Below are 27,896 nucleotides of genomic sequence, written 5' to 3'. Positions count from 1 at the left end.
AAAAAAGCGGCACGTGGCATAACACCAAGTAAGTCGGCATCCCGACAATAAACCACTTCAACTCTGCTTCGACACAAACCTTTATTTTTATAAGTGGACACAAAAGGCAAGGCTATATCGGATAATAGTTTTCCGTAAAGGCTGATGTACCTTTAGACTCAAAGTGTCATGAGAGAACCTTCCCCCCCACTTTGTGTGTGACATGTAAGCACTTGTGCATGCAGAACATCCCCACTGAACAAACCAGGACCAGTATGGCTAAATACTGTATGGAGGCTTGTTTGTGCGGCAGGGTCCTCCTCGCAGTCAGTGGTGTGTTTCCAGTTCCACGATGGTCCACTCCCCCTGTGGCGAGGCGGCGTCCTCCGGGGAGAAGCTGGTCACCGTGATGCTGGTGGACGAGTCCTCCAGGGGCGAGATGAGCTCAGCCCAGCGCTTGAACGTCTCCCTCTCCGGGGACAGGAAGGCCCGGGTGTCAGGGCGCTCCCGCGACAAGGACAGCGTCTGCTTGATGAGGTACTGGGCCAGGTTCAGCTCTTCGGGCACCGGGTTTATGACGCCCAGATTGGACTGCTGGTCCGAGAGGAGTTGCTTGAGTAGGCTCCAGTCCTGCTGGGCAAAGCCGTGCTCATCGTCCCCTCTCGGCTTTCCTTCCTCCTCCGCCCGACGTCTAATGTTCCTGCCCGTGCGGCGCTCAAACGCTTCCCCCGCGTCCGCCTCGTAAATGGGGGAGAGGGCTTTGGGTGGCGTCCGCTCATGTTTGCCGCTTAGATCCAATCTGTCACAAGCAATGTGGCCTAAAAACAATTGACAATACTGCAAAATGACAAAAGTCTATGACAGTTGTTTCATGGACACACCACTGCCAGAACGGGCTTCCCACAAAGGTAGGTAGGACGTATTTACATGAAAGGAACACACTTTGTCAACCTGCTTACACTTACAGTAGCAAGGGATTCAGATGGCCTCGTTAACATGACACATGAAACGTGACAAATTGCCCTCGCCACTTTAGCCGCCAGATGCCAGTAAATATATCTTAAAGGGGAACTGCACTTTTTTATTTTGAATCATTCACAATCAATTACTATTTTTGCATTCTAACTTAATTGGCTCGTTCTAGGTGGCTAGCAATGCGGCTAATGGGAGCAAACAATTGTACACTTTTAAAAATGCATCCAGCAATATTTCATTTCCATTCTGGAACTTGTATAATAACCAAACTGTGGCAACATTCTTATTGTAAGAGCAAACACTCTTTTTCTAGCGTACTAACACACCGACGTGCTTTGATATTAGCCGTGAAAGCTAACTATGGGAAGAAATAAGCTAGCTGTGATAAGACAGCAATCAGTACTGAGTGAAGAACATGGACAATCATATATCTGTAAAGTATTATTTCATCTTTTCAGTGTAGTTGTAATAACACACATGATGTGTATCATGATCATTATTAAAGTGTGACTCACTCCATTGTTTTTTTCCAGTTTATTTGGGTAAGCGCTCCATTTATGTCGAAATAGCTTGACTCAAAATTCCACATTTACAGCGTCAAAGTCATGCCGACCTCGCTTCTTTGGTTTCTGTCTGCTCCAACGCCTCACTCTTCCTTCATGCTGACTTCTACAAGCAGCGGTTCATCCTCCGTATATTCAGCTTCAAAAAGATAAGTTTGTGAATCCTCACTTATCCAAAAATAATCGTCTTTGTTGTTTATTATCAAGTCTGCCATGATTAGAAAACACAAGCATTTGTTTCCAGAAGTAGGAACTAAGAACTGTTGCAAGAAGTCGGGAGTGTGCTGCTATGGGAACATATATCAATGCACCAAGAAATCAGTCCCAGAAATAATTATACTAACATTGTACATATTACATATTGTTATGAAGGTGTCTGTTACTACATTATATATATACTTGCAGTGTGTATATTGTACATATTACATATTGTTATGAAGGTGTCTGTTACTACATGATATATATACTTGCAGTGTGTATATTGTACATATTACATATTGTTATGAAGGTGTCTGTTACTACATTATATATATACTTGCAGTGTGTACATTGTACATATTACATATTGTTATGAAGGTGTTTGTTACTACATTATATATATACTTGCAGTGTGTACATTGTACATATTACATATTGTTATGAAGGTGTCTGTTACTACATTATATATATACTTGCAGTGTGTATATTGTACATATTACATATTGTTATGAAGGTGTCTGTTACTACATGATATATATACTTGCAGTGTGCATATTGTACATATTACATATTGTTATGAAGGTGTCTGTTACTACATTATATATATACTTGCAGTGTGTATATTGTACATATTACATATTGTTATGAAGGTGTCTGTTACTACATGATATATATACTTGCAGTGTGCATATTGTACATATTACATATTGTTATGAAGGTGTCTGTTACTACATTATATATATACTTGCAGTGTGTATATTGTACATATTACATATTGTTATGAAGGTGTCTGTTACTACATGATATATATACTTGCACTGTGTATATTGTACATATTACATATTGTTATGAAGGTGTCTGTTACTACATTATATATATACTTGCAGTGTGTATATTGTACATATTACATATTGTTATGAAGGTGTCTGTTACTACATGATATATATACTTGCAGTGTGTATATTGTACATATTACATATTGTTATGAAGGTGTCTGTTACTACATTATATATATACTTGCAGTGTGTATATTGTACATATTACATTTTGTTATGAAGGTGTCGGTTACTACATGATATATATACTTGCAGTGTGTATATTGTACATATTACATATTGTTATGAAGGTGTCTGTTACTACATTATATATATACTTGCAGTGTGTATATTGTACATATTACATATTGTTATGAAGGTGTCTGTTACTACATTATATATATACTTGCAGTGTGTATATTGTACATATTACATATTGTTATGAAGGTGTCTGTTACTACATTATATATATACTTGCAGTGTGTATATTGTACATATTACATATTGTTATGAAGGTGTCTGTTACTACATTATATATATACTTGCAGTGTGTATATTGTACATATTACATATTGTTATGAAGGTGTCTGTTACTACATGATATATATACTTACAGTGTGTATATTGTACATATTACATATTGTTATGAAGGTGTCTGTTACTACATTATATATATACTTGCAGTGTGTATATTGTACATATTACATATTGTTATGAAGGTGTCTGTTACTACATGATATATATACTTGCAGTGTGTATATTGTACATATTACATATTCTTATAAAGGTGTCTGTTACTACATGATATATATACTTGCAGTGTGTATATTGTACATATTACATATTGTTATGAAGGTGTCTGTTACTACATGATATATATACTTGCAGTGTGTATATTGTACATATTACATATTGTTATGAAGGTGTCTGTTACTACATTATATATATACTTGCAGTGTGTATATTGTACATATTACATATTGTTATGAAGGTGTCTGTTACTACATGATATATATACTTGCAGTGTGTATATTGTACATATTATATATTGTTATGAAGGTGTCTGTTACTACATTATATATATACTTGCAGTGTGTATATTGTACATATTACATATTGTTATGAAGGTGTCTGTTACTACATGATATATACACTTGCAGTGTGTATATTGTACATATTACATATTGTTATGAAGGTGTCTGTTACTACATTATATATATACTTGCAGTGTGTATATTGTACATATTACATATTGTTATGAAGGTGTCTGTTACTACATTATATATATACTTGCAGTGTGTATATTGTACATATTACATATTGTTATGAAGGTGTCTATTACTACATTATATATATACTTGCAGTGTGTATATTGTACATATTACATATTGTTATGAAGGTGTCTGTTACTACATGATATATATACTTGCAGTGTGCATATTGTACATATTACATATTGTTATGAAGGTGTCTGTTACTACATGATATATATACTTGCAGTGTGTATATTGTACATATTACATATTGTTATGAAGGTGTGTGTTACTACATGATATATATACTTGCAGTGTGTATATTGTACATATTACATATTGTTATGAAGGTGTCTGTTACTACATTATATATATACTTGCAGTGTGTATATTGTACATATTACATATTGTTATGAAGGTGTCTGTTACTACATGATATATACACTTGCAGTGTGTATATTGTACATATTACATATTGTTATGAAGGTGTCTGTTACTACATTATATATATACTTGCAGTGTGTATATTGTACATATTACATATTGTTATGAAGGTGTCTGTTACTACATTATATATATACTTGCAGTGTGTATATTGTACATATTACATATTGTTATGAAGGTGTCTATTACTACATTATATATATACTTGCAGTGTGTATATTGTACATATTACATATTGTTATGAAGGTGTCTGTTACTACATGATATATATACTTGCAGTGTGCATATTGTACATATTACATATTGTTATGAAGGTGTCTGTTACTACATGATATATATACTTGCAGTGTGTATATTGTACATATTACATATTGTTATGAAGGTGTCTGTTACTACATGATATATATACTTGCAGTGTGTATATTGTACATATTACATATTGTTATGAAGGTGTCTGTTACTACATTATATATATACTTGCAGTGTGTATATTGTACATATTACATATTGTTATGAAGGTGTCTGTTACTACATGATATATATACTTGCAGTGTGTATATTGTACATATTACATATTGTTATGAAGGTGTCTGTTACTACATTATATATATACTTGCAGTGTGTATATTGTACATATTACATATTTTTATGAAGGTATCTGTTACTACATGATATATATACTTGCAGTGTGTATATTGTACATATTACATATTGTTATGAAGGTGTCTGTTACTACATTATATATATACTTGCAGTGTGTATATTGTACATATTACATATTGTTATGAAGGTGTCTGTTACTACATTATATATATACTTGCAGTGTGTATATTGTACATATTACATATTGTTATGAAGGTGTCTGTTACTACATTATATATATGTACTTGCAGTGTGTATATTGTACATATTACATATTGTTATGAAGGTGTCTGTTACTACATTATATATATGTACTTGCAGTGTGTATATTGTACATATTACATATTGTTATGAAGGTGTCTGTTACTACATTATATATATACTTGCAGTGTGTATATTGTACATATTACATATTGTTATGAAGGTGTCTGTTACTACATGATATATATACTTGCAGTGTGTATATTGTACATATTACATATTGTTATGAAGGTGTCTGTTACTACATGATATATATACTTGCAGTGAGTATATTGTACATATTACATATTGTTATGAAGGTGTCTGTTACTACATGATATATATACTTGCAGTGAGTATATTGTACATATTACATATTGTTATGAAGGTGTCTGTTACTACATTATATATATACTTGCAGTGTGTATATTGTACATATTACATATTGTTATGAAGGTGTCTGTTACTACATTATATATATACTTGCAGTGTGTATAGAAAATGTTGGAGGGCTCTGAAGGCTCCAACAGTGACTATCATTAGTCACATCTTCCAAGCGTTTTTTTTAATCATCTTTAAAACCCTAAAAAAAAAGACATGTTTTCTTGTCTCTCATGTTGATTGTGAACGATTCCAAAAAAAGTGCAGTTCCCCTTTAAAATGTGTTTTGTGGCATTTCCAACTTTGACCAGAGCGTCACGGTCGCTATGTTGAGGGGTGCTTTCCATCATTTTCAGCAGACCGCATTGCAAAGTATGAAGCCATTCCCTGCTGTAACACTGCAGAGTGTCAATGACTAGTGTAGTGTTGTATTCATCTGTAACACTGCAGAGTGTCAGTGACTAGTGTAGTGTTGTATTCATCTGTAACACTGCAGAGTGTCAGTGACTAGTGTAGTGTTGTATTCAGCTGTAACACTGCAGAGTGTCAGTGACTAGTGTAGTGTTGTATTCATCTGTAACACTGCAGAGTGTCAGTGACTAGTGTAGTGTTGTATTCATCTGTAACACTGCAGAGTGTCAGTGACTAGTGTAGTGTTGTATTCATCTGTAACACTGCAGAGTGTCAGTGACTAGTGTAGTGTTGTATTCAGCTGTAACACTGCAGAGTGTCAGTGACTAGTGTAGTGTTGTATTCAGCTGTAACACTGCAGAGTGTCAGTGACTAGTGTAGTGTTGTATTCATCTGTAACACTGCAGAGTGTCAATGACTAGTGTAGTGTTGTATTCATCTGTAACACTGCAGAGTGTCAGTGACTAGTGTAGTGTTGTATTCAGCTGTAACACTGCAGAGTGTCAGTGACTAGTGTAGTGTTGTATTCATCTGTAACACTGCAGAGTGTCAGTGACTAGTGTAGTGTTGTATTCATCTGTAACACTGCAGAGTGTCAGTGACTAGTGTAGTGTTGTATTCATCTGTAACACTGCAGAGTGTCAGTGACTAGTGTAGTGTTGTATTCAGCTGTAACACTGCAGAGTGTCAGTGACTAGTGTAGTGTTGTATTCATCTGTAACACTGCAGAGTGTCAGTGACTAGTGTAGTGTTGTATTCATCTGTAACACTGCAGAGTGTCAGTGACTAGTGTAGTGTTGTATTCAGCTGTAACACTGCAGAGTGTCAGTGACTAGTGTAGTGTTGTATTCAGCTGTAACACTGCAGAGTGTCAGTGACTAGTGTAGTGTTGTATTCAGCTGTAACACTGCAGAGTGTCAATGACTAGTGTAGTGTTGTATTCAGCTGTAACACTGCAGAGTGTCAATGACTAGTGTAGTGTTGTATTCATCCTGACCAGATGCCCGAACCACCTCATCTGGCTCCTCTCCATGTGGAGGAGCAGCGGCTTTACTTTGAGCTCCCGCTGGATGGCAGAGCTTCTCACCCTATCTCTAAGGGAGAGACCCGCCACCCGGCGGAAGAAACTAATTTGGGCCGCTTGTACCCGTGATCTTGTCCTTTCGGTCATAACCCAAAGTTCATGACCATAGGTGAGGATGGGAACGTAGATCGACCGCTAAATTGAGAGCTTTGCCTTCCCCACAGGACTTACTGAGGGACACGGTCCAATGCCTTCTCCAAGTCCACAAAACACATGTAGACTGGTTGGGCAAACTCCCATGCACCCTCAAGGACCCTGCCCAGAGTATAGAGCTGGTCCACAGTTCCACGACCAGGACGAAAACCACACTGTTCCTCCTGAATCCGAGGTTGGACTATCCGGCGTGGCCTCCTCTCCAGTACACCTGAATAGACCTTACTGGGAAGGCTGAGGAGTGTGATCCCACCATAGTTGGAACACACCCTCTGGTTCCCCTTCTTGAAGAGAGGAACCACCACCCCGGTCTGCCAATCCAGAGGTACCGCCCCCGATGTCCACGCGATGCTGCAGAGTCTTGTCAACCAAGACAGCCCCACATCATCCAAAGCCTTAAGGAACTCCGGGCGGATCTCATCCACCCCCGGGGCCTTGCCACCGAGGAGCTTTTTAAATACCTCGGCAACCTCAGCCCCAGAAATAGGAGAGCCCACCACAGATTCCCCAGGCACTGCTTCCTCATAGGAAGACGTGTTGGTGGGATTGAGGAGGTCTTCCAAGTATTCCCTCCACCGATCCACAACATCCGCAGTCCAGGTCAGCAGAACACCATCCTCACCATACACGGTGTTGATAGTGCACTGCTTCCCCTTCCTGAGGCGGCGGATGGTGGTCCAGATTCGCTTCGAAGCCGTCCGGAAGTGGTTTTCCATGGCTTCCCCGAACTCCTCCCATGTCCGAGTTTTCTGCCTCCGAAGTCCTATGAGCCAAAAGGACCCCATGGGGACAGGCCCGGCCACCAGGCGCTTGCCATTGTGCCCCAACTCCGGGCCTGGCTCCAGAGGGGGCCCCCGTTGACCCGCGCCCGGGCGAGGGAAATCTGAGTCTCTGTTCTTGTATTTCCATAGAGGTTATTATTACAACACAAATATGTATAGGATATATATATATACATATATATATATATATGTATATATATATATATATATATATATATATATATATATATGATAGATTTTTTAGATAGTTACTTTACATGTATTTGACTCTAGACCACATTTTTTTAGCCCTATGCGGCCCCCAACTCAACAGGTTTGGACACCCTTGCTTTATATCTTGCCCATAGTTGACGTTCAGTCGACTTTGTGCAAAATGCATGCTAGCATGTCCGATTCACGTTTGCTAGCAAGAGCAGAGCTAACAGGGATCCCACAAATAAAGAGATCTCATCTGTGACTTTTTCCACCTTGAAAAGGTAAAACACGGCAGAGATTGGATAGTTTAGTGAGGTTCGGGCTTCGGCTCTTGCGGAGCGCCGAGAAGATGATTAAACTTGACTTTCTGGAGGACGTAAATGAAGCTCCACCCCGAGTGACACGATATCACCATGTGCTACCATATTGACTGAAACATAGTGCTAACACACCTGCTGCACGCCTGTGTCTGACCATTCAACTTCAAGGTTGGTCGTCCATGTAGACTTAGGAACTTATTGACTCCAACTTTGGACTCCAACTGAATAACAATGGCTGCAAAGTTCTTCAGGTAAACCTCGACCATATATGATGACCTAAGTAAGGAAAAACACGTCACTAAAGTCTCAAATTCCAAACAGCTCGTTTGGCGGAAAGCAAGATGGTTTTATAAATATCCCCGCCATGCCTCCATGGTTGGATTTCACATTTCCGGGAATCCCAAATACACACAAAACAGGTAAGAAAAGTGGGTTTTGCATAAGAGGACCCCTGTAAGTTTTGGCAGACACTTTTTCTGTGCTACTATTTTGTAAACAATGAGCACCTTCGCTAACAATAGCACCATAACTTCATACAATATGTTGGTACTAGAATGCTAGATGTGGAAACCTCAACAGAAAGAGGTCCAAGCCCCAGCTGCTCAAAAAGAGTTCCACTGCATGAAACAAAAACAAGTCCTTAAAGGGCAACTAACACAGGCCTCGTCCCTCATTGTTTGACGAGAATCACTTTAAGTCTGATTAGACGGTGCCTCATTTCCAGGAAAGGATATTGATGTTGCAAATTCAAATTGCTAACGTGTTGAAATGAGAGCAGAAGTTTAACGGTGAAAATATGACTGAGTTAGTTTTGATTTTGAACCTGAACGTGTAACTGGCAATATCCTTTTTCTACAGAAAAGATGGTAGGTGCTGTAGGTAAGGTCTAGGAGTCATCGCAAAGGAGGAATAGCTCTTGCGGGCAAAGTGAATGGATTCAGGGGTCAAGAAGGAATCCATAGATCATACGTTACCTGCCGGAGATTGTGCAGCGTGACCGGGAGAGTCCCCTGTCATTTGTGGCTCATGGAAGTCCAGTTGTACACCGGTTTTCTGGGTTTCTGCCTGACTTTTCTGAGGTGTACCGTTAGTGTACTGTGGAGCGTGCCGCAGGTCAAGGTGACATGGCCGCTCCTGGGGTGGGGGGTCTTTGGTGTCAGCGCTCGGCAGAGAGGGGCTGGTCCTTTCTGCGTCCTTTTGCGTTTGCTCTTCAACCTGGGTAAGGAATACCAAGGACTTCTCTTGATGTTCCTCACTTTGTTCTGTGTACGTGATACCTGAATGTTCACACTGACTTGGCGAGTGGGATGGAGCACAGTGGGACTGAGGAGTTAAAGAATCCGACTCAAAAACATCACCTGGGTTGGCAGAATAGTCCGGGTCTTGGGGGGTCTGGGCGCCACCTTCCTCTGAGCCCAACTCCTCACATTCGTCCACAGAGAGCAAAATGGACCGACGGAAGTTGGAGGTCGACTGGAAGTCTGGCTGATCGTTTTCCTGGTCCAGAGTTTCATCATCAAACGCCAGGTTGATGATGCCCTGGAACTGTGGCGAGGGTTCAGTTGGACCCTGACTGGGGATCACCTCTACTTCAGACCTCTCTTCCTCTGTTTCCTCTTCATCATCTTCCTCGTCCTCGGAGGTTTGGTGCTCGGGGACACTGTCAGTGGTTTTAACTGCCCCTGAATGCTCTTCCCTTTGCAACCACGAACGGGGACGGCGTTTCACTCCCTCCTCCTCACTGGTGGTCTCCACCTCCCGTCCACGCAGCCTCACTTCAACTCTCAGCCCCGCCCCACCTTCGTACATCTTTAACTCCTCAGGTGTGCTAGTGTCGCTGCTGCTGCGCCCCAAGAAATCATGGCAGCGCATGGTGCCGCACTTGGACACGCCTCGGTCATTGGAGCAGTCATCGTCTTGAGAGCCTCCAGCATCGTAGTCCTCAGAACGGGGCTTGATGTCGTCCGAGGATGTGGAGTGTGTGCTGCCAGTTTCAGACGCGGGGCTGACTCGATGGTGGCTGCTCCAGGAGTCCTCCAAAGGAGTACCTGTGCTTCCCATACTGCAAGGGGTGTCTGTGGGGGTACATGGAGAGCGTAGCCTTGTGTTGCTTTCAGGTTGCCTAACAGCACTAACGGGTCTGACTTCTCGCGGTGCCGCGCTAAGGTCCTCTGCCCCGTTTGAGGTGACAGACTGCATTTCATTCTTCTGGACACTGGGAGTAGATGTTGGGTCCAGATGAAGGCCGAGTGAATCTTGGCCTTGCCTCAGTGGTTGTGCTCCTGTCTTCTCAGGGCTAGCCAGGCCCTTGCGACCATCATTTTTATGCGGAGCAGATTCAGATTCATGGTGCAAATCTTCACCTTTGTCACAATCTTTTGCCTCAGCTGGCACTTTAGTAGTTCTAAACGTTGCTCCAGATTTTGATGAGGCTTTTTCAGTGTTGGCAGTAGTCTCAGTTGCACTTTTCAGTTTTGGTCCTGACTTACTTGAAAGTTGCTTTGAGGGAGTTGAAGAGACTTTGGTGGGTTTAGCGCCGGGTTTAGGTGAGGCTCCAGTGAGAACCTTCTTGGTAGTTTCACTGTGTGGTTTGTTTGGTAGGGATGATTTCAACCCTTCCTTGCCGTCTAATTCTTTCCTGGACAAAGCGAGCCTTTTCCCAATAGGTCCATGCTTGGCATCTAAACCACAGAAAAAACAATGTGAACAGGACGTTTACACTTTCTCACACGCTAGATCAGGGGTCAGCAACCTTTTTGAAAGCAAGAGCTACTTCTTGGGTAGTGATTAATGTGAAGGGCTACCAGTTTCATACACACTTCAATAAATTGCCAGAAATAGCCAATTTGCTCAATTTACCTTTAACTCTATGTTATTATTAATAATTAATGATATTTACACTTAATTGAACGGTTCAAAAGAGGACAAAACATGAAAAAAATGACAATTAAATTTTGAAACATAGTTTATCTTCAATTTCGACTCTTTAAAATTGAAAATTCAACCAAAAAAAAAGAAGAGAAAAACTAGCTAATTCGAATCTTTTTGAAAAAAATTCAAAAAATAATTTATGGAACATCATTAGTAATTTTTCCTGATTAAGATTAATTTTAGAATTTTGATGACATGTTTTAAATAGGTTAAAATCCAATCTACACTTTGTTAGAATATATAACAAATTGGACCAAGCTATATTTCTAACAAAGACAAATCATTATTTCTACTAGATTTTCCAGAACAAAAATTTTAAAAGAAATTCAAAAGACTTTGAAATAAGATTTAAATTTGATTCTACAGATTTTCTAGATTTGCCAGAATAATTTTTTGGAATTTTAATCATAATAAGTTTGAAGAAATATTTCACAAATATTCTTCGTCGAAAAAACAGAAGCTAAAATGAAGAATTAAATTAAAATGTATTTATTATTCTTTACAATAAAAATTTTTTTTTTACTTAAACATTGATTTAAATTGTCAGGAAAGAAGAGGAAGGAATTTAAAAGGTAAAAAGGTATATGTGTTTAAAAATCCTAAAATCATTTTTAAGGTTGTATTTTTTCTCTAAAATTGTCTTTCTGAAAGTTATAAGAAGCAAAATAAAAAAAAATAATGAATGTATTTAAACAAGTGAAGACCAAGTCTTTAAAATATTTTCTTGGATTTTCAAATTCTATTTGAGTTTTGTCTCTCTTAGAATTAAAAATGTCGAGCAAAGCGAGACCAGCTTGCTAGTAAATAAATAAAATTTAATAAATAGAGGCAGCTCACTGGTAAGTGCTGCTATTTGAGCTATTTTTAGAACAGGCCAGCGGGCTACTCATCTGGTCCTTACGGGCTACCTGGTGCCCGCGGGCACCGCGTTGGTGACCCCTGCGCTAGAGACTCACCATGGTTGGCTTGGACTCCTTTACCTTTGGGTTCCGCTCTTGATGCAGCTACAGCGCCCTCTGCTGTCTTGAATTTGACACCTTCTCCTACCCTGGACTTGTTGGGAGGACAGCTGAATGGACAAAACCATAACGAGGTTGTTTTCCCACTCTCGTTGTGCCAATTGATCATTTTTTGATTAATCATTACGGGGGAAGGAGGAACAAAAGAAGAAGCGATTGGGTAATTATAATAGGCACCAGCAGGGGGCAGCACAGCTTTTCTAATGGTGCAATAAAACTTTAACATATCTAGTCTTTGATACTTCTGTTAATTAGTGATGGAAGAAAGATAATACATAAAGTGTGTTGAACCTGATGCTCAGATCTAAACATCTTCACATCATAACAAAGCAACAACTAAATTGTCCTAAATGTACTTACTTAGGGACAATGAGCAGAGTTGAAGTGTAAAACTCACCCGCTGGTTTTTGTGGACTCTGACTTTGTCGGTGTTGCTTTTTTAACCAGCTTGGCCTGCTGTTTGGGCTTCACTCCTAGTTACAAACCACAGGAGCAAACGTTGGCCACATAAGCTTGGCAGGGAACACGAGCATGCAAATGCTGGTAATTGTGACGGGTTAGTCAGCATCAAAGGATAAACTATGCCACTTGTTGTTTTTTGTTAAAGGAGCCATATGTAATAATGTGGCCAGAAATGCTACGGTCAAAATTCTGTAGTCCTCTCCCTGACTGAGGTTGCCAGATACACAGCCGAATCCAGCTGGATGGACTGGACTACCACAAGGAACTTCAAACTTCCACTGCCTCCTACGAGGGGTTGAGGTCTGGGACCATAATAGCTGAATAGACAAGTCAATAACAAATCTCTAACCAACACATTTGACACAGAAATGAGGATATCTTCAGGAAGAAGTAGGTCATGCCTGCGTACAATATCACAACAATCATGTGGTTATTGTCAGTACTATCAGAAAACAAAGACTAAAACCAACTACAACCAACGCTAACAATGGTTATACTGGTGAAAATAAGTAGAGACTGCTTAGCAGCCTAATGTACGCCCAAAACTAAAGAGGAGACATTTTACCAAAGTATGCCTATAGGCTACCGTTTCAAACCTTTCAGATTGCCATATAACTTGGTACATGTAGTCCACAATATGGACTACATGTACACCAATGAGGAATTATTTGATCATGTGATTTGTCTGTCTCCAAACCTTTCACATTGCCATGATGAGTAATGTTGGAACCATTTCCTCAGCGTATCAGGCACTGACACTACCCATATCCACATAGCTTTTATTTGTACTAAATATATGTTGTCCTGTCAGTTGGAGGACACATGGACATACATGCTAACTAGCACATATTAGCCTGTATGTCCATGTGTCATTGACAGGGCTAATATGCTAACATTGGTTGCAGGAACATACTATCTTTGTTAGAAAAGATCATAGACTGTATTGGACAATATAGTTGACATAGCAAATGTCCGTAAGAAAACATAAATGCCTGACTTATTTATTAAGGAGGAAATGAGCAAGTTTGGCGTCAGATGAAAACATCTTCAATGGTCTCCATCTTTCAAGGGCATCAAATCCTGGTTTTGTTCCTGGCTTTGTCATGAATAAGTTGAGAATGGTAACTTTTAGATTGACATGTTTAGTAACTTTACCAGTGGCAGTAGCCAGACCAACATGGCAACCTGAATGTGACACACTGAAAACAATATTTCGGGGCTGTAAATCTTCATTTTGAAATGAGCACATGAACTACCGTTATCAGTTATAAAGCTATTGGAAAAGATGGTGATTTATTAAAGCTTTTTGACATATCATTTAATGATGACTTGACATGAAACTATTACATATGGCTCCTTTAACATGTGACTTGTGTCATGCTAGCAACAGTTAGACCCTGCAAGAGATGATTTCTAATTGATATGCTAAATATTGTTTGAACAAACAAATCCGAGGTGTACCCTGACAAGAGGGGTTGTGTTGGACCTGAGTGACTGGGCTCTAAGTGTTTGTGTACACCAGTGATGCAACAATGGTATCAGCGGTGAGACGGGGATTAAGCGCTCATTCTGTAACCACAAAAGCTGAAAGTGCTCAGTCAGGCAGCAGCTGTGCAGGGCTTAGACGCTCCAGCAGCTGCTGGCGCTGATAGCAGCTAGCGTGCGTTATCTCTGCTGGTCTACTCAGCATCTTGGTCTGCTTGTCCAGGAGATTCAGTCTAAAATGGTGAGGGATGAACGAGTACCTGGGAGGGATGGAGTTCCGTTTCGAGGGCTACCGGCGCCGTTTTCCGGCGAGGCCCCGCCGGACGTGGACGAAGTGACGTGGTGAGCGGCGCTGTTTACAGTCGAGCTCCTCGCCGTCCTCACTGCAGTGCAACTCGGGGGAGAAGTTTTAGGTCTCGTGCTCGGCTTCTTTTCAGTTTCCTTAACCTCGCGGGAGCGAGAAGAAGCGTGTCCGCCGGCGACCTGCTGCCTGGCCGCTGCCGTCGCTCCACCGCCATTCAAAACCGCCGCACCAGTCGACGTCTTTGGCCTTGCCGCCGGCTTCCTCACGACCTTCGCCTTGGACGCTTGTCCTTCTTCTGACTTGTGAGCAGTCCCCAGACCATCCGACTTCATGGCTGACGCAGTGGAAGAACCCTCCGACTCAGCAGCTGAAAGGCATCTTCTCGCCCTCTGTAGCCAAGGAGACACAAGGAGGTCATTCAAAGCAAGATGTTGGAGCATCAAGTGAGAACATGAAGCAAGATGTTGGAGCATCAAGTGAGAACATGAAGCAAGATGTTGGAGCATCAAGTGAGAACATGAAGCAAGATGTTGGAGCATCAAGTGAGAACATGAAGCAAGATGTTGGGGCATCAAGTGAGAACATGAAGCAAGATGTTGGAGCATCAAGTGAGAACATGAAGCAAGATGTTGGAGCATCAAGTGAGAACATGAAGCAAGATGTTGGAGCATCAAGTGAGAACATGAAGCAAGATGTTGGAGCATCAAGTAAGAACATGAAGCAAGATGTTGGGGCATCAAGTGAGAACATGAAGCCTTGCAGGACCACCTGGGAGTGATGCTGATGACAAACATGGACATCAACTGCTTACAATTTGCCACCCTCCTAAGGCCAGAACAAGATGGGCTGCTCTCAATTCCACCTCATCCAGGAGGATGTTAGCCGCACATCTGTTCAAGTCTTAGCCGCACATCTGTTCAAGTCTTAGCCGCGCATCTGTTCAAGTCTTAGCCGCGCATCTGTTCGAGTCTTAGCCGCACATCTGTTCGAGTCTTAGCCGCACATCTGTTTGAGTCTTAGCTGCGCATCTGTTCAAGTCTTAGCCACACATCTGTTGGAGTCTTAGCCGCACATCTGTTCGAGTCTTAGCCGCGCATCTGTTCAAGTCTTAGCTGCGCATCTGTTCAAGTCTTAGCCGCACATCTGTTCAAGTCTTAGCCACACATCTGTTTGAGTCTTAGCCGCACATCTGTTCAAGTCTTAGCCACACATCTGTTTGAGTCTTAGCCGCACATCTGTTCAAGTCTTAGCCACACATCTGTTTGAGTCTTAGCCGCACATCTGTTCGAGTCTTAGCCGCGCATCTGTTCAAGTCTTAGCTGCGCATCTGTTCAAGTCTTAGCCGCACATCTGTTCAAGTCTTAGCCACACATCTGTTTGAGTCTTAGCTGCGCATCTGTTCAAGTCTTAGCCACACATCTGTTTGAGTCTTAGCTGCGCATCTGTTCAAGTCTTAGCCGCGCATCTGTTCAAGTCTTAGCTGCGCATCTGTTTGAGTCTTAGCTGCGCATCTGTTCAAGTCTTAGCCGCGCATCTGTTTGAGTCTTAGCTGCGCATCTGTTCAAGTCTTAGCTGTGCATCTGTTCAAGTCTTAGCTGCGCATCTGTTCAAGTCTTAGCCGCGCATCTGTTCAAGTCTTAGCTGTGCATCTGTTCAAGTCTTAGCCGCGCATCTGTTCAAGTCTTCGCTGCACATCTGTTCAAAGAGGCTCTGCTGCTCTTTCCAGGCGGACCCTCCCTCACACGGTGTCACACGGTGTGGAATGGCTCCCTCACACGGTGTCACACGGTGTGGGATGGCTCCCTCACTTGGTGTCACACGGTGTGGAATGGCTCCCTCACACGGTGTGACACGGTGTGGGATGGCAGAGATTACAAGACGCTGCATCATTCTCCTCAGATGTCACGGGCACCACAGTTGTTGTACTCATTATTTCTCCGCTGCTAATTCTTTATCCTGCTCCAAAACATGTTTAATACATTTGTTAGATTGTTCCACAGGGCTGGGCGGAGTTAAACCGGCATATTTTACAAAGAGATAGAACACCTAGTGACCACAATAATTCATTAAGTTCAACTCCAAATTACATTTACAGCCCCGAAATATTATTGTTTTCATTTCGATGCCCCGCCCTCTACCGTTTGACCAGTAAGTTGAATGATTCCACCCCAGATCCCACCTCACTCCTACCCACTTCTCCAAAGTGGGCTGGCTCAAGGTGGAGGACAGAGTTAAACAACTTGCACTGAGCCTAGTCTATAAAATCCGCTACACCTCCCTGATACCGAAGTACATGTCAAACTACTTCCTTAACGTAAATGACCGCCATAACCACAACACCAGGGGGAGCTCCACTAACCACGTTAAACCCAGATTCCCAACTAACCAAGGTCTTAACTCATTCTCTTTCTATGATACATCAATGTGGAATGCACTCCCAACAGGTGTAAAAGAAAGGGCATCTCTATCCTCCTTCAAAACCGCAATAAAAGAACACCTCCAGGCAACTTCAAATAAATAAATTCACCCTTGACTAACATCCTCCCCCCTCCACATCCCACCTCCCCGGATTGTAAATAATCTAATGTAAATAATCTAATGTATACACTTGTTCTTATGCTATTCGAGCTCACTATGTCCACTACTTGCTGTACATATCCTACCAAGTCACAGTCTCTATGTCCACTACTTGCTGTACATATCCTACCAAGTCACAGTCACTATGTCCACTACTTGCTGTACATATCCTACCAAGTCACAGTCACTATGTCCACTACTTGCTGTACATATCCTACCAAGTCACAGTCACTATGTCCACTACTTGCTGTACATATCCTACCAAGTCACAGTCACTATGTCCACTACTTGCTGTACATATCCTACCAAGTCACAGTCACTATGTCCACTACTTGCTGTACATATCCTACCAAGTCACAGTCACTATGTCCACTACTTGCTGTACATATCCTACCAAGTCACAGTCACTATGTCCACTACTTGCTGTACATATCCTACCAAGTCACAGTCACTATGTCCACTACTTGCTGTACATATCCTACCAAGTCACAGTCACTATGTCCACTACTTGCTGTACATATCCTACCAAGTCACAGTCACTATGTCCACTACTTGCTGTACATATCCTACCAAGTCACAGTCACTATGTCCACTACTTGCTGTACATATCCTACCAAGTCACAGTCACTATGTCCACTACTTGTTGTACATATCCTACCAAGTCACAGTCACTATGTCCACTACTTGCTGTACATATCCTACCAAGTCACAGTCACTATGTCCACTACTTGCTGTACATATCCTACCAAGTCACAGTCACTATGTCCACTACTTGCTGTACATATCCTACCAAGTCAGTCACTATGTCCACTACTTGCTGTACATATCCTACCAAGTCACAGTCACTATGTCCACTACTTGCTGTACATATCCTACCAAGTCACAGTCACTATGTCCACTACTTGCTGTACATATCCTACCAAGTCACAGTCACTATGTCCACTACTTGCTGTACATATCCTACCAAGTCACAGTCACTATGTCCACTACTTGCTGTACATATCCTACCAAGTCACACCTACACTGTTTCAATGTCCATTTCTCTGATGATACAATTGTTGATGACTGAAGTGCTGACATCAACCAAACCTAATAATGATCAAATATATATATTTGCAGGTCTGTCTAATAAACTAGTGCTTTCTTTCTTTCTTTAGTTTATTTGGTACATGAACACACTTACAGTATAACACATCACAATTTCATATCATTTGACTTTACATCATTTCCGAAAAGGAGTAGGAAGAAGTAAAGCTTATTTAATCCTACCCCTTCCCCACTTCAGAGCGTTTACAAATATATACATCATTTACTGACCTTTTTAATAATAAAATAACATCTGTGAATTAGTATACACAACAGTTTTGTAATATGTAATTAATTAATTCAGTCATTATTAACATACTTGAAGAATATCTTATTTTCAATAAGGTTGAAAGTATTTCTCATAATTCTTCTTTGTACTTTGTAAGCACTATTCATTTGAACAACCTCTTAAAGTGGATCATATCAGTACAATATTTACCTTCATTACTTCATCCATCATTTAATTCCACATACTAATGCTAAAGACTTAATAACAGACACTCTAGTCTTCACATTCAGCTAATTTCCCCCCTAATTCTATGCCGTGTCTGTCCCTCATTTCCCCTCCAGGACAAGGACGTGCAGTCATTCCTGGAGGAGGCCACACTGATGGACCCCAGAAGGATGTTCCAATAGCAGCAGAAGTGCACTTTTTGGAGAGCTGTGTTATTTTCGGTTTTGTGCCTTAAGGAATGATTTTATTGAACACTATATTATTATTTATACACCTATAGTAATCACAGAGACAGCTAGTTTTTGTGTTACTGTATATATTTGTTTTTATGAAAAATCCCACTTAATATACTTTGGGTAACAACAGTCAATATGTATTTATTTTATTTTTTAAGGGGGGTAACAGTCAATATTTATTTATTTATCAGATTTTTTTTTTAATATAAACTAAAATATTGTGTGTTTTTTTCCATATACAACAACCTATCTGAGAGAATCGATAAGGAATCGGTTCGATAAGAGGATTCGATAATGGGCTCGAACTCTATAATTTCTTATCAAACATCATCCCTATATATTGTACATATTACATATTGTTATGAAGGTGTCTGTTACTACATAATATATATACTTGCAGTGTGTATATTGTACATATTACATATTGTTATGAAGGTGTCTGTTACTACATTATATATATACTTGCAGTGTGTATATTGTACTTATTACATATTGTTATGAAGGTGTCTGTTACTACATTATATATATATATACTTGCAGTGTGTATATTGTACATATTACATATTGTTATGAAGGTGTCTGTTACTACATTATATATATACTTGCAGTGTGTATATAGTACATATTACATATTGTTATGAAGGTGTCTCTTACTACATTATATATATACTTGCAGTGTGTATATTGTACATATTACATATTGTTATGAAGGTGTCTGTTACTACATGATATATATACTTGCAGTGTGTATATTGTACATATTACATATTGTTATGAAGGTGTCTGTTACTACATGATATATATACTTGCAGTGTGTATATTGTACATATTACATATTGTTATGAAGGTGTCTGTTACTACATTATATATATACTTGCAGTGTGTATATTGTACATATTACATATTGTTATGAAGGTGTCTGTTACTACATTATATATATACTTGCAGTGTGTATATTGTACATATTACATATTGTTATGAAGGTGTCTGTTACTACATGATATATATACTTGCAGTGTGTATATTGTACTTATTACATATTGTTATGAAGGTGTCTGTTACTACATTATATATATACTTGCAGTGTGTATATTGTACATATTACATATTGTTATGAAGGTGTCTGTTACTACATGATATATATACTTGCAGTGTGTATATTGTACATATTATATATTGTTATGAAGGTGTCTGTTACTACATTATATATATACTTGCAGTGTGTATATTGTACATATTACATATTGTTATGAAGGTGTCTGTTACTACATGATATATATACTTGCAGTGTGTATATTGTACATATTACATATTGTTATGAAGGTGTCTGTTACTACATGATATATATATTTGCAGTGTGTATATTGTACATATTACATATTGTTATGAAGGTGTCTGTTACTACATGATATATATACTTGCAGTGTGTATATTGTACATATTACATATTGTTATGAAGGTGTCTATTACTACATTATATAAACACTTACTGGTGCTTTAAATGGGACAATGAAAAAGGAGGATTAGCTCCAAAGCTAAAATCATCAGCCCGGAGGTTGGGTCTTGTTGGGTGTTCCAACAGGACAATGACACCAAACACACCTCAAAAGTGGTAAAGGAATGGCTAAATCAGGCTAGATTGAAGGTTTTAGAATGGCCTTCCCAAAGTCCTGACTTAAAGGTGAGGACAATGCTGAAGAAACAAGTCCATGTCACACATTTAGCTGAACTGCAGCAATTTAGTGGTCAAGTGGTCAAGCAGTAGCTTGTGGATGGCTACCAAATGTGCCTTATTGCAGGTCAACTTGCCAAGGAAGCAAATATTAACATTGCTGTATGTATACTTTTCACCCTCACATTTTCAGTAGAGCCATAATAAATTCATAAAAGAAGCAAACTTCATGAATGTTTTTTGTGAGCAACAAGTATGTGCTCCAATCACTACATCACAACAACAACAAGTATGTGCTCCAATCACTACATCACAACAACAAGTATGTGCTCCAATCACTACATCACAACAACAACAAGTATGTGCTCCAATCACTACATCACAACAACAACAAGTATGTGCTCCAATCACTACATCACAACAACAACAAGTATGTGCTCCAATCACTACATCACAACAACAAGTATGTGCTCCAATCACTACATCACAACAACAACAAGTATGTGCTCCAATCACTACATCACAACAACAACAAGTATGTGCTCCAATCACTACATCACAACAACAACAAGTATGTGCTCCAATCACTACATCACAACAACAAGTATGTGCTCCAATCACTACATCACAACAACAACAAGTATGTGCTCCAATCACTACATCACAACAACAACAAGTATGTGCTCCAATCACTACATCACAACAACAACAAGTATGTGCTCCAATCACTACATCACAACAACAAGTATGTGCTCCAATCACTACATCACAACAACAACAAGTATGTGCTCCAATCACTACATCACAACAACAACAACAAGTATGTGCTCCAATCACTACATCACAACAACAACAAGTATGTGCTCCAATCACTACATCACAACAACAACAAGTATGTGCTCCAATCACTACATCACAACAACAAGTATGTGCTCCAATCACTACATCACAACAAGTATGTGCTCCAATCACTACATCACAACAACAAGTATGTGCTCCAATCACTACATCACAACAACAACAAGTATGTGCTCCAATCACTACATCACAACAACAAGTATGTGCTCCAATCAATACATCACAACAACAACAAGTATGTGCTCCAATCACTACATCACAACAACAACAACAAGTATGTGCTCCAATCACTACATCACAACAACAACAAGTATGTGCTCCAATCACTACATCACAACAACAACAAGTATGTGCTCCAATCACTACATCACAACAACAACAAGTATGTGCTCCAATCACTACATCACAACAACAAGTATGTGCTCCAATCACTACATCACAACAACAACAACAAGTATGTGCTCCAATCACTACAACAACAAGTATGTGCTCCAATCACTACATCACAACAACAAGTATGTGCTCCAATCACTACATCACAACAACAACAAGTATGTGCTCCAATCACTACATCACAACAACAACAAGTATGTGCTCCAATCACTACATCACAACAACAACAAGTATGTGCTCCAATCACTACATCACAACAACAACAAGTATGTGCTCCAATCACTACATCACAACAACATAAGTATGTGCTCCAATCACTACATCACAACAACATAAGTATGTGCTCCAATCACTACATCACAACAACAACAAGTATGTGCTCCAATCACTACATCACAACAACAACAAGTATGTGCTCCAATCACTACATCACAACAACAACAAGTATGTGCTCCAATCACTACATCACAACAACAACAAGTATGTGCTCCAATCACTACATCACAACAACATAAGTATGTGCTCCAATCACTACATCACAACAACAACAAGTATGTGCTCCAATCACTACATCACAACAACAACAAGTATGTGCTCCAATCACTACATCACAACAACAACAAGTATGTGCTCCAATCACTACATCACAACAACAACAAGTATGTACTCCAATCACTACATCACAACAACAACAAGTATGTGCTCCAATCACTACATCACAACAACAACAAGTATGTGCTCCAATCACTACATCACAACAACAAGTATGTGCTCCAATCACTACATCACAACAACAACAAGTATGTGCTCCAATCACTACATCACAACAACAACAAGTATGTGCTCCAATCACTACATCACAACAACAACAAGTATGTGCTCCAATCACTACATCACAACAACAACAAGTATGTGCTCCAATCACTACATCACAACAACAACAAGTATGTGCTCCAATCACTACATCACAACAACAACAACAAGTATGTGCTCCAATCACTACATCACAACAACAACAATAAGTATGTGCTCCAATCACTACATCACAACAACAACAACAACTATGTGCTCCAATCACTACATCACAACAACAACAAGTATGTGCTCCAATCACTACATCACAACAACAACAAGTATGTGCTCCAATCACTACATCACAACAACAACAAGTATGTGCTCCAATCACTACATCACAACAACAACAAGTATGTGCTCCAATCACTACATCACAACAACAACAAGTATGTGCTCCAATCACTACATCACAACAACAACAAGTATGTGCTCCAATCACTACATCACAACAACAACAAGTATGTGCTCCAATCACTACATCACAACAACAAGTATGTGCTCCAATCACTACATCACAACAACAACAAGTATGTGCTCCAATCACTACATCACAACAACATAAGTATGTGCTCCAATCACTACATCACAACAACAACAAGTATGTGCTCCAATCACTACATCACAACAACAACAAGTATGTGCTCCAATCACTACATCACAACAACAACAAGTATGTGCTCCCATCACTACATCACAACAACAACAAGTATGTGCTCCAATCACTACATCACAACAACAACAACAAGTATGTGCTCCAATCACTACATCACAACAACAACAATAAGTATGTGCTCCAATCACTACATCACAACAACAACAACAACTATGTGCTCCAATCACTACATCACAACAACAACAAGTATGTGCTCCAATCACTACATCACAACAACAACAAGTATGTGCTCCAATCACTACATCACAACAACAACAAGTATGTGCTCCAATCACTACATCACAACAACAACAAGTATGTGCTCCAATCACTACATCACAACAACAACAAGTATGTGCTCCAATCACTACATCACAACAACAACAAGTATGTGCTCCAATCACTACATCACAACAACAACAAGTATGTGCTCCAATCACTACATCACAACAACAACAACAAGTATGTGCTCCAATCACTACATCACAACAACAACAAGTATGTGCTCCAATCACTACATCACAACAACAACAAGTATGTGCTCCAATCACTACATCACAACAACAACAAGTATGTGCTCCAATCACTACATCACAACAACAACAACAAGTATGTGCTCCAATCACTACATCACAACAACAACAAGTATGTGCTCCAATCACTACATCACAACAACAACAACAACTATGTGCTCCAATCACTACATCACAACAACAACAAGTATGTGCTCCAATCACTACATCACAACAACAACAAGTATGTGCTCCAATCACTACATCACAACAACAACAAGTATGTGCTCCAATCACTACATCACAACAACAACAAGTATGTGCTCCAATCACTACATCACAACAACAACAAGTATGTGCTCCAATCACTACATCACAACAACAACAAGTATGTGCTCCAATCACTACATCACAACAACAACAAGTATGTGCTCCAATCACTACATCACAACAACAACAACAAGTATGTGCTCCAATCACTACATCACAACAACAACAACAAGTATGTGCTCCAATCACTACATCACAACAAGTATGTGCTCCAATCACTACATCACAACAACAACAAGTATGTGCTCCAATCACTACATCACAACAACAACAAGTATGTGCTCCAATCACTACATCACAACAACAACAAGTATGTGCTCCAATCACTACATCACAAACAAATAAGAATGATTGTAAAGTCCAGACAGCCATGACATGATGTTCTTCACATGTGTACGTACACTTTTATATACTTACAGTTGCCCTTTAAGTTGCATTTAGAAGTCGATGGAAAAATGACAGCCATTAAATATGTGTACGCTTTATTATCCGACTGGTCGACTATCAAGTTTAGTTGCAGCCCTTATTCCAAATACACTTTGGTAGCGGTACCACAATATCAGTATTAGGACACTCCTACTATAGTGTAGCATGTAGCTTAGCATGATAGACATTTGAAGGACTGACTCCCCTCTGGTTTCACAATGAGTAAAAACTGTAAGATGACAGGACAATCATTGTGCAACCTACTAATAGAAGTCTCAATCAATGAAAAGTCTTGCTAGCAGCAAGTGTGTCTTCTGCTGCCAGGCCCACTTTTTCCTGCACCAGCAGAAAAACAGGAGGACAAACGAGCGTGTTGTTTATGCAGTCTGGTTCCAGTATTTAGTCTGGTTCCGGTCTGCACGCGCTGACACAGTTAGTGAATTATTCATGCAGCGCCCTGATGGCTGGCTGCAGCACCATAGTCTTCATCTGCACCATGCTCTATCTGCTCCATCCATCTGCACCATGCTCTATCTGCACCACAGTCTTCATCTGCACCATGCTCTATCTGCACCATAGTCTTCATCTGCACCATAGTCTTCATCTGCACCATAGTCTTCATCTGCACCATGCTCTATCTGCACCATAGTCTATCTGCACCATGCTCTATCTGCACCATGCTCTATCTGCACCATGCTCTATCTGCACCATGCTCTATCTGCACCATGCTCTATCTGCACCATGCTCTATCTGCACCATGCTCTATCTGCACCATGCTCTATCTGCACCATGCTCTATCTGCACCATGGTCTTCATCTGCCCCATTTTAGGGAAGATGCTCGTTCAGCAGCAGAAAGGAGGCGGGCCTAACAAGAGAGGAAGACTCACCTGCTGAAATCCTCTCCTCCAACGTCCTCCACAGGACCGTGTGTCCTCTCCTCCAACGTCCTCCACAGTGTGTCCTCTCCTCCAACGTCCTCCACGCTCCCCGGCGTGCGGCGGCAGGTCCTCTGGGGAAAAGCTCCTCCAGGATCCGCCTTGTGATTGGACGGCGTGGCGAGGGAGAAGAAGGGGAGAAAATGGTGCTGTGCGGCGCCAGCGAATCAGCAGCTGCTCAGAGGACCTTTCATCCCCATGGCAACACACACACCCCGTCGCCTTGCCTCCTTCCTTCCTTGCCTCCTTCCCTCCTCAGTCTCCGGCACAGAAAGGCAGAGCCCACCAGAGAGCTGCTGGGTGGTGGGATGGGAGGGGCCAGTGGTGTGGTGGGAGGAGCCAGTGGTGTGGTGGGAGGAGCCAGTGCATATCGGCTGCATCAGATTAGACGCCTCCGGGTTTAATCCATGTGGACACGCTGCTTGATGAAGCATCAACTAAACCTGACTTGACTTTCTTAGTCGTGTCTCTTTGTGTCATTAAACTCCTAAATACATCATCAATCCATGAGGCACACTTAGTTTGGACTGAAAAGGTGTTGCATGCTTGCCCACAACACTCATGTACATGAACATAAATAAGTCCACAACACTCATGTACATGAACATAAACAAGTCCACAACACTCATGTACATGAACATAAATAAGTCCACAACACTCATGTACATGAACATAAATAAGTCCACAACACTCATGTACATGAACATAAACAAGTCCACAACACTCATGTACATGAACATAAATAAGTCCACAACACTCATGTACATGAACATAAATAAGTCCACAACACTCATGTACATGAACATAAATAAGTCCACAACACTCATGTACATGAACATAAACAAGTCCACAACACTCATGTACATGAACATAAATAAGTCCACAACACTCATGTACATGAACATAAATAAGTCCACAACACTCATGTACATGAACATAAACATGAGTCCACAACACTCATGTACATGAACATAAACAAGTCCACAACACTCATGTACATGAACATAAACAAGTCCACAACACTCATGTACATGAACATAAATAAGTCCACAACACTCATGTACATGAACATAAACAAGTCCACAACACTCATGTACATGAACATAAATAAGTCCACAACACTCATGTACATGAACATAAACAAGTCCAGTGCAGCCTGAGGGTCTTCCTCACTGCACACCTCCTTCCAATTCAAAGAGGATATTTCATCAATAAAACATTCTTCATCAAATGTCTTATAAGACGTTAATATTGGCTTTAGGTTTAGGAACCTTGTCTTTCTAGTGACTGCTATTATATTTTATTGTGGTCAGTAAAACCTACAGGAACTGAGACTGCCTTGGAGCATTGGTCAGGAACATTTGTATAAATATGATCAATGCATGTATTGTTGCGTCGACCAGCATTCCTCCAATGGGGAATTCAAATTGCTAGTCTCTCCCAGATTCTTTTTATGGCACATAAGCTGATGTTTATATTCAATCAACAGGCAGCAGTTGGTATTTTGTGGTTTATTCTCCAAGCTTAGAGGACAAACAGAGAGCAATCCAGCACACCAGCGTTCCCCAGCCCGGTCCAGATCGGTCTCTTTTCCAACTCTCGGAAGTGCTGTGATTTTCTCCTTCCTCCCCCTCCCCACCTGCTGTTTCCCCAGTCCAGCTGTGCTCCTTATCTTAGGAATGTAATGGCAGTCTCAACAAAGAGAATAAACAGCGCTCTGACTCTAACCAAGGACACTCGAATCCAAGCACTTTGTACCACACGAGACATTAGCTGATGTAAATATGACTATAGGAGTTTTTAGAAAGAAGTAACACTTAAATATGGATATGATTCTGATCTGCTTCCCACAGTATCTATAATAGTACCATCACTACCTACACCAGGGGTCTCCAACTCAATTGACCTGGGGGCCACTGGATGCAGAAACTGGGTTTTTTGATTGATTGATTGAGACTTTTATTAGTAGGTTGCACAGTGAAGTACATATTCTGTACAATTGACCACTAAATGGTAACACCCCAATAAGTTTTTCAACGGGGTCCACTTAAATTGATTCATGATACAGATATATACTATCATATATACTATCATCATAATACAGTCATCACACAAGATAATCACATTGAATTATTTACATTATTTACAATCAGGGGTGTGGAGGGGGGGGGGGATATGGACATCAAGTAGTGGACATAGAGAGAGAGAGAGAGAGAGAGAGAGAGAGAGAGAGAGAGAGAGAGAGAGAGAGAGAGAGAGAGAGAGAGAGAGAG

General features: G+C 40.3%; 1 protein-coding gene across 1 annotated transcript; it reads right to left on the bottom strand.

The window, feature by feature from the left end:
* Positions 1–72: 72 nt before the first annotated feature.
* Positions 73–26,057, bottom strand: btbd8 (BTB domain containing 8). Its single transcript, XM_062038804.1, has 7 exons — positions 25,910–26,057; positions 25,576–25,874; positions 14,593–15,025; positions 12,783–12,858; positions 12,347–12,435; positions 9,410–11,116; positions 73–797 (listed from the first exon to the last, which is right to left on the bottom strand). The coding sequence occupies exons 1-7, from the start codon at positions 26,055–26,057 to the stop codon at positions 307–309; spliced, it is 3,243 nt and encodes a 1,080-aa protein (XP_061894788.1). The 3' UTR covers positions 73–306.
* Positions 26,058–27,896: the final 1,839 nt, after the last annotated feature.

The sequence above is a fragment of the Entelurus aequoreus genome, linkage group LG27 (assembly GCF_033978785.1).
Source record: "Entelurus aequoreus isolate RoL-2023_Sb linkage group LG27, RoL_Eaeq_v1.1, whole genome shotgun sequence".
Taxonomy (NCBI): domain Eukaryota; kingdom Metazoa; phylum Chordata; class Actinopteri; order Syngnathiformes; family Syngnathidae; genus Entelurus; species Entelurus aequoreus.
The sequence above is the reverse complement of the archived record's forward strand: the minus strand, read 5'-3'. Positions and strand labels throughout refer to the sequence as shown.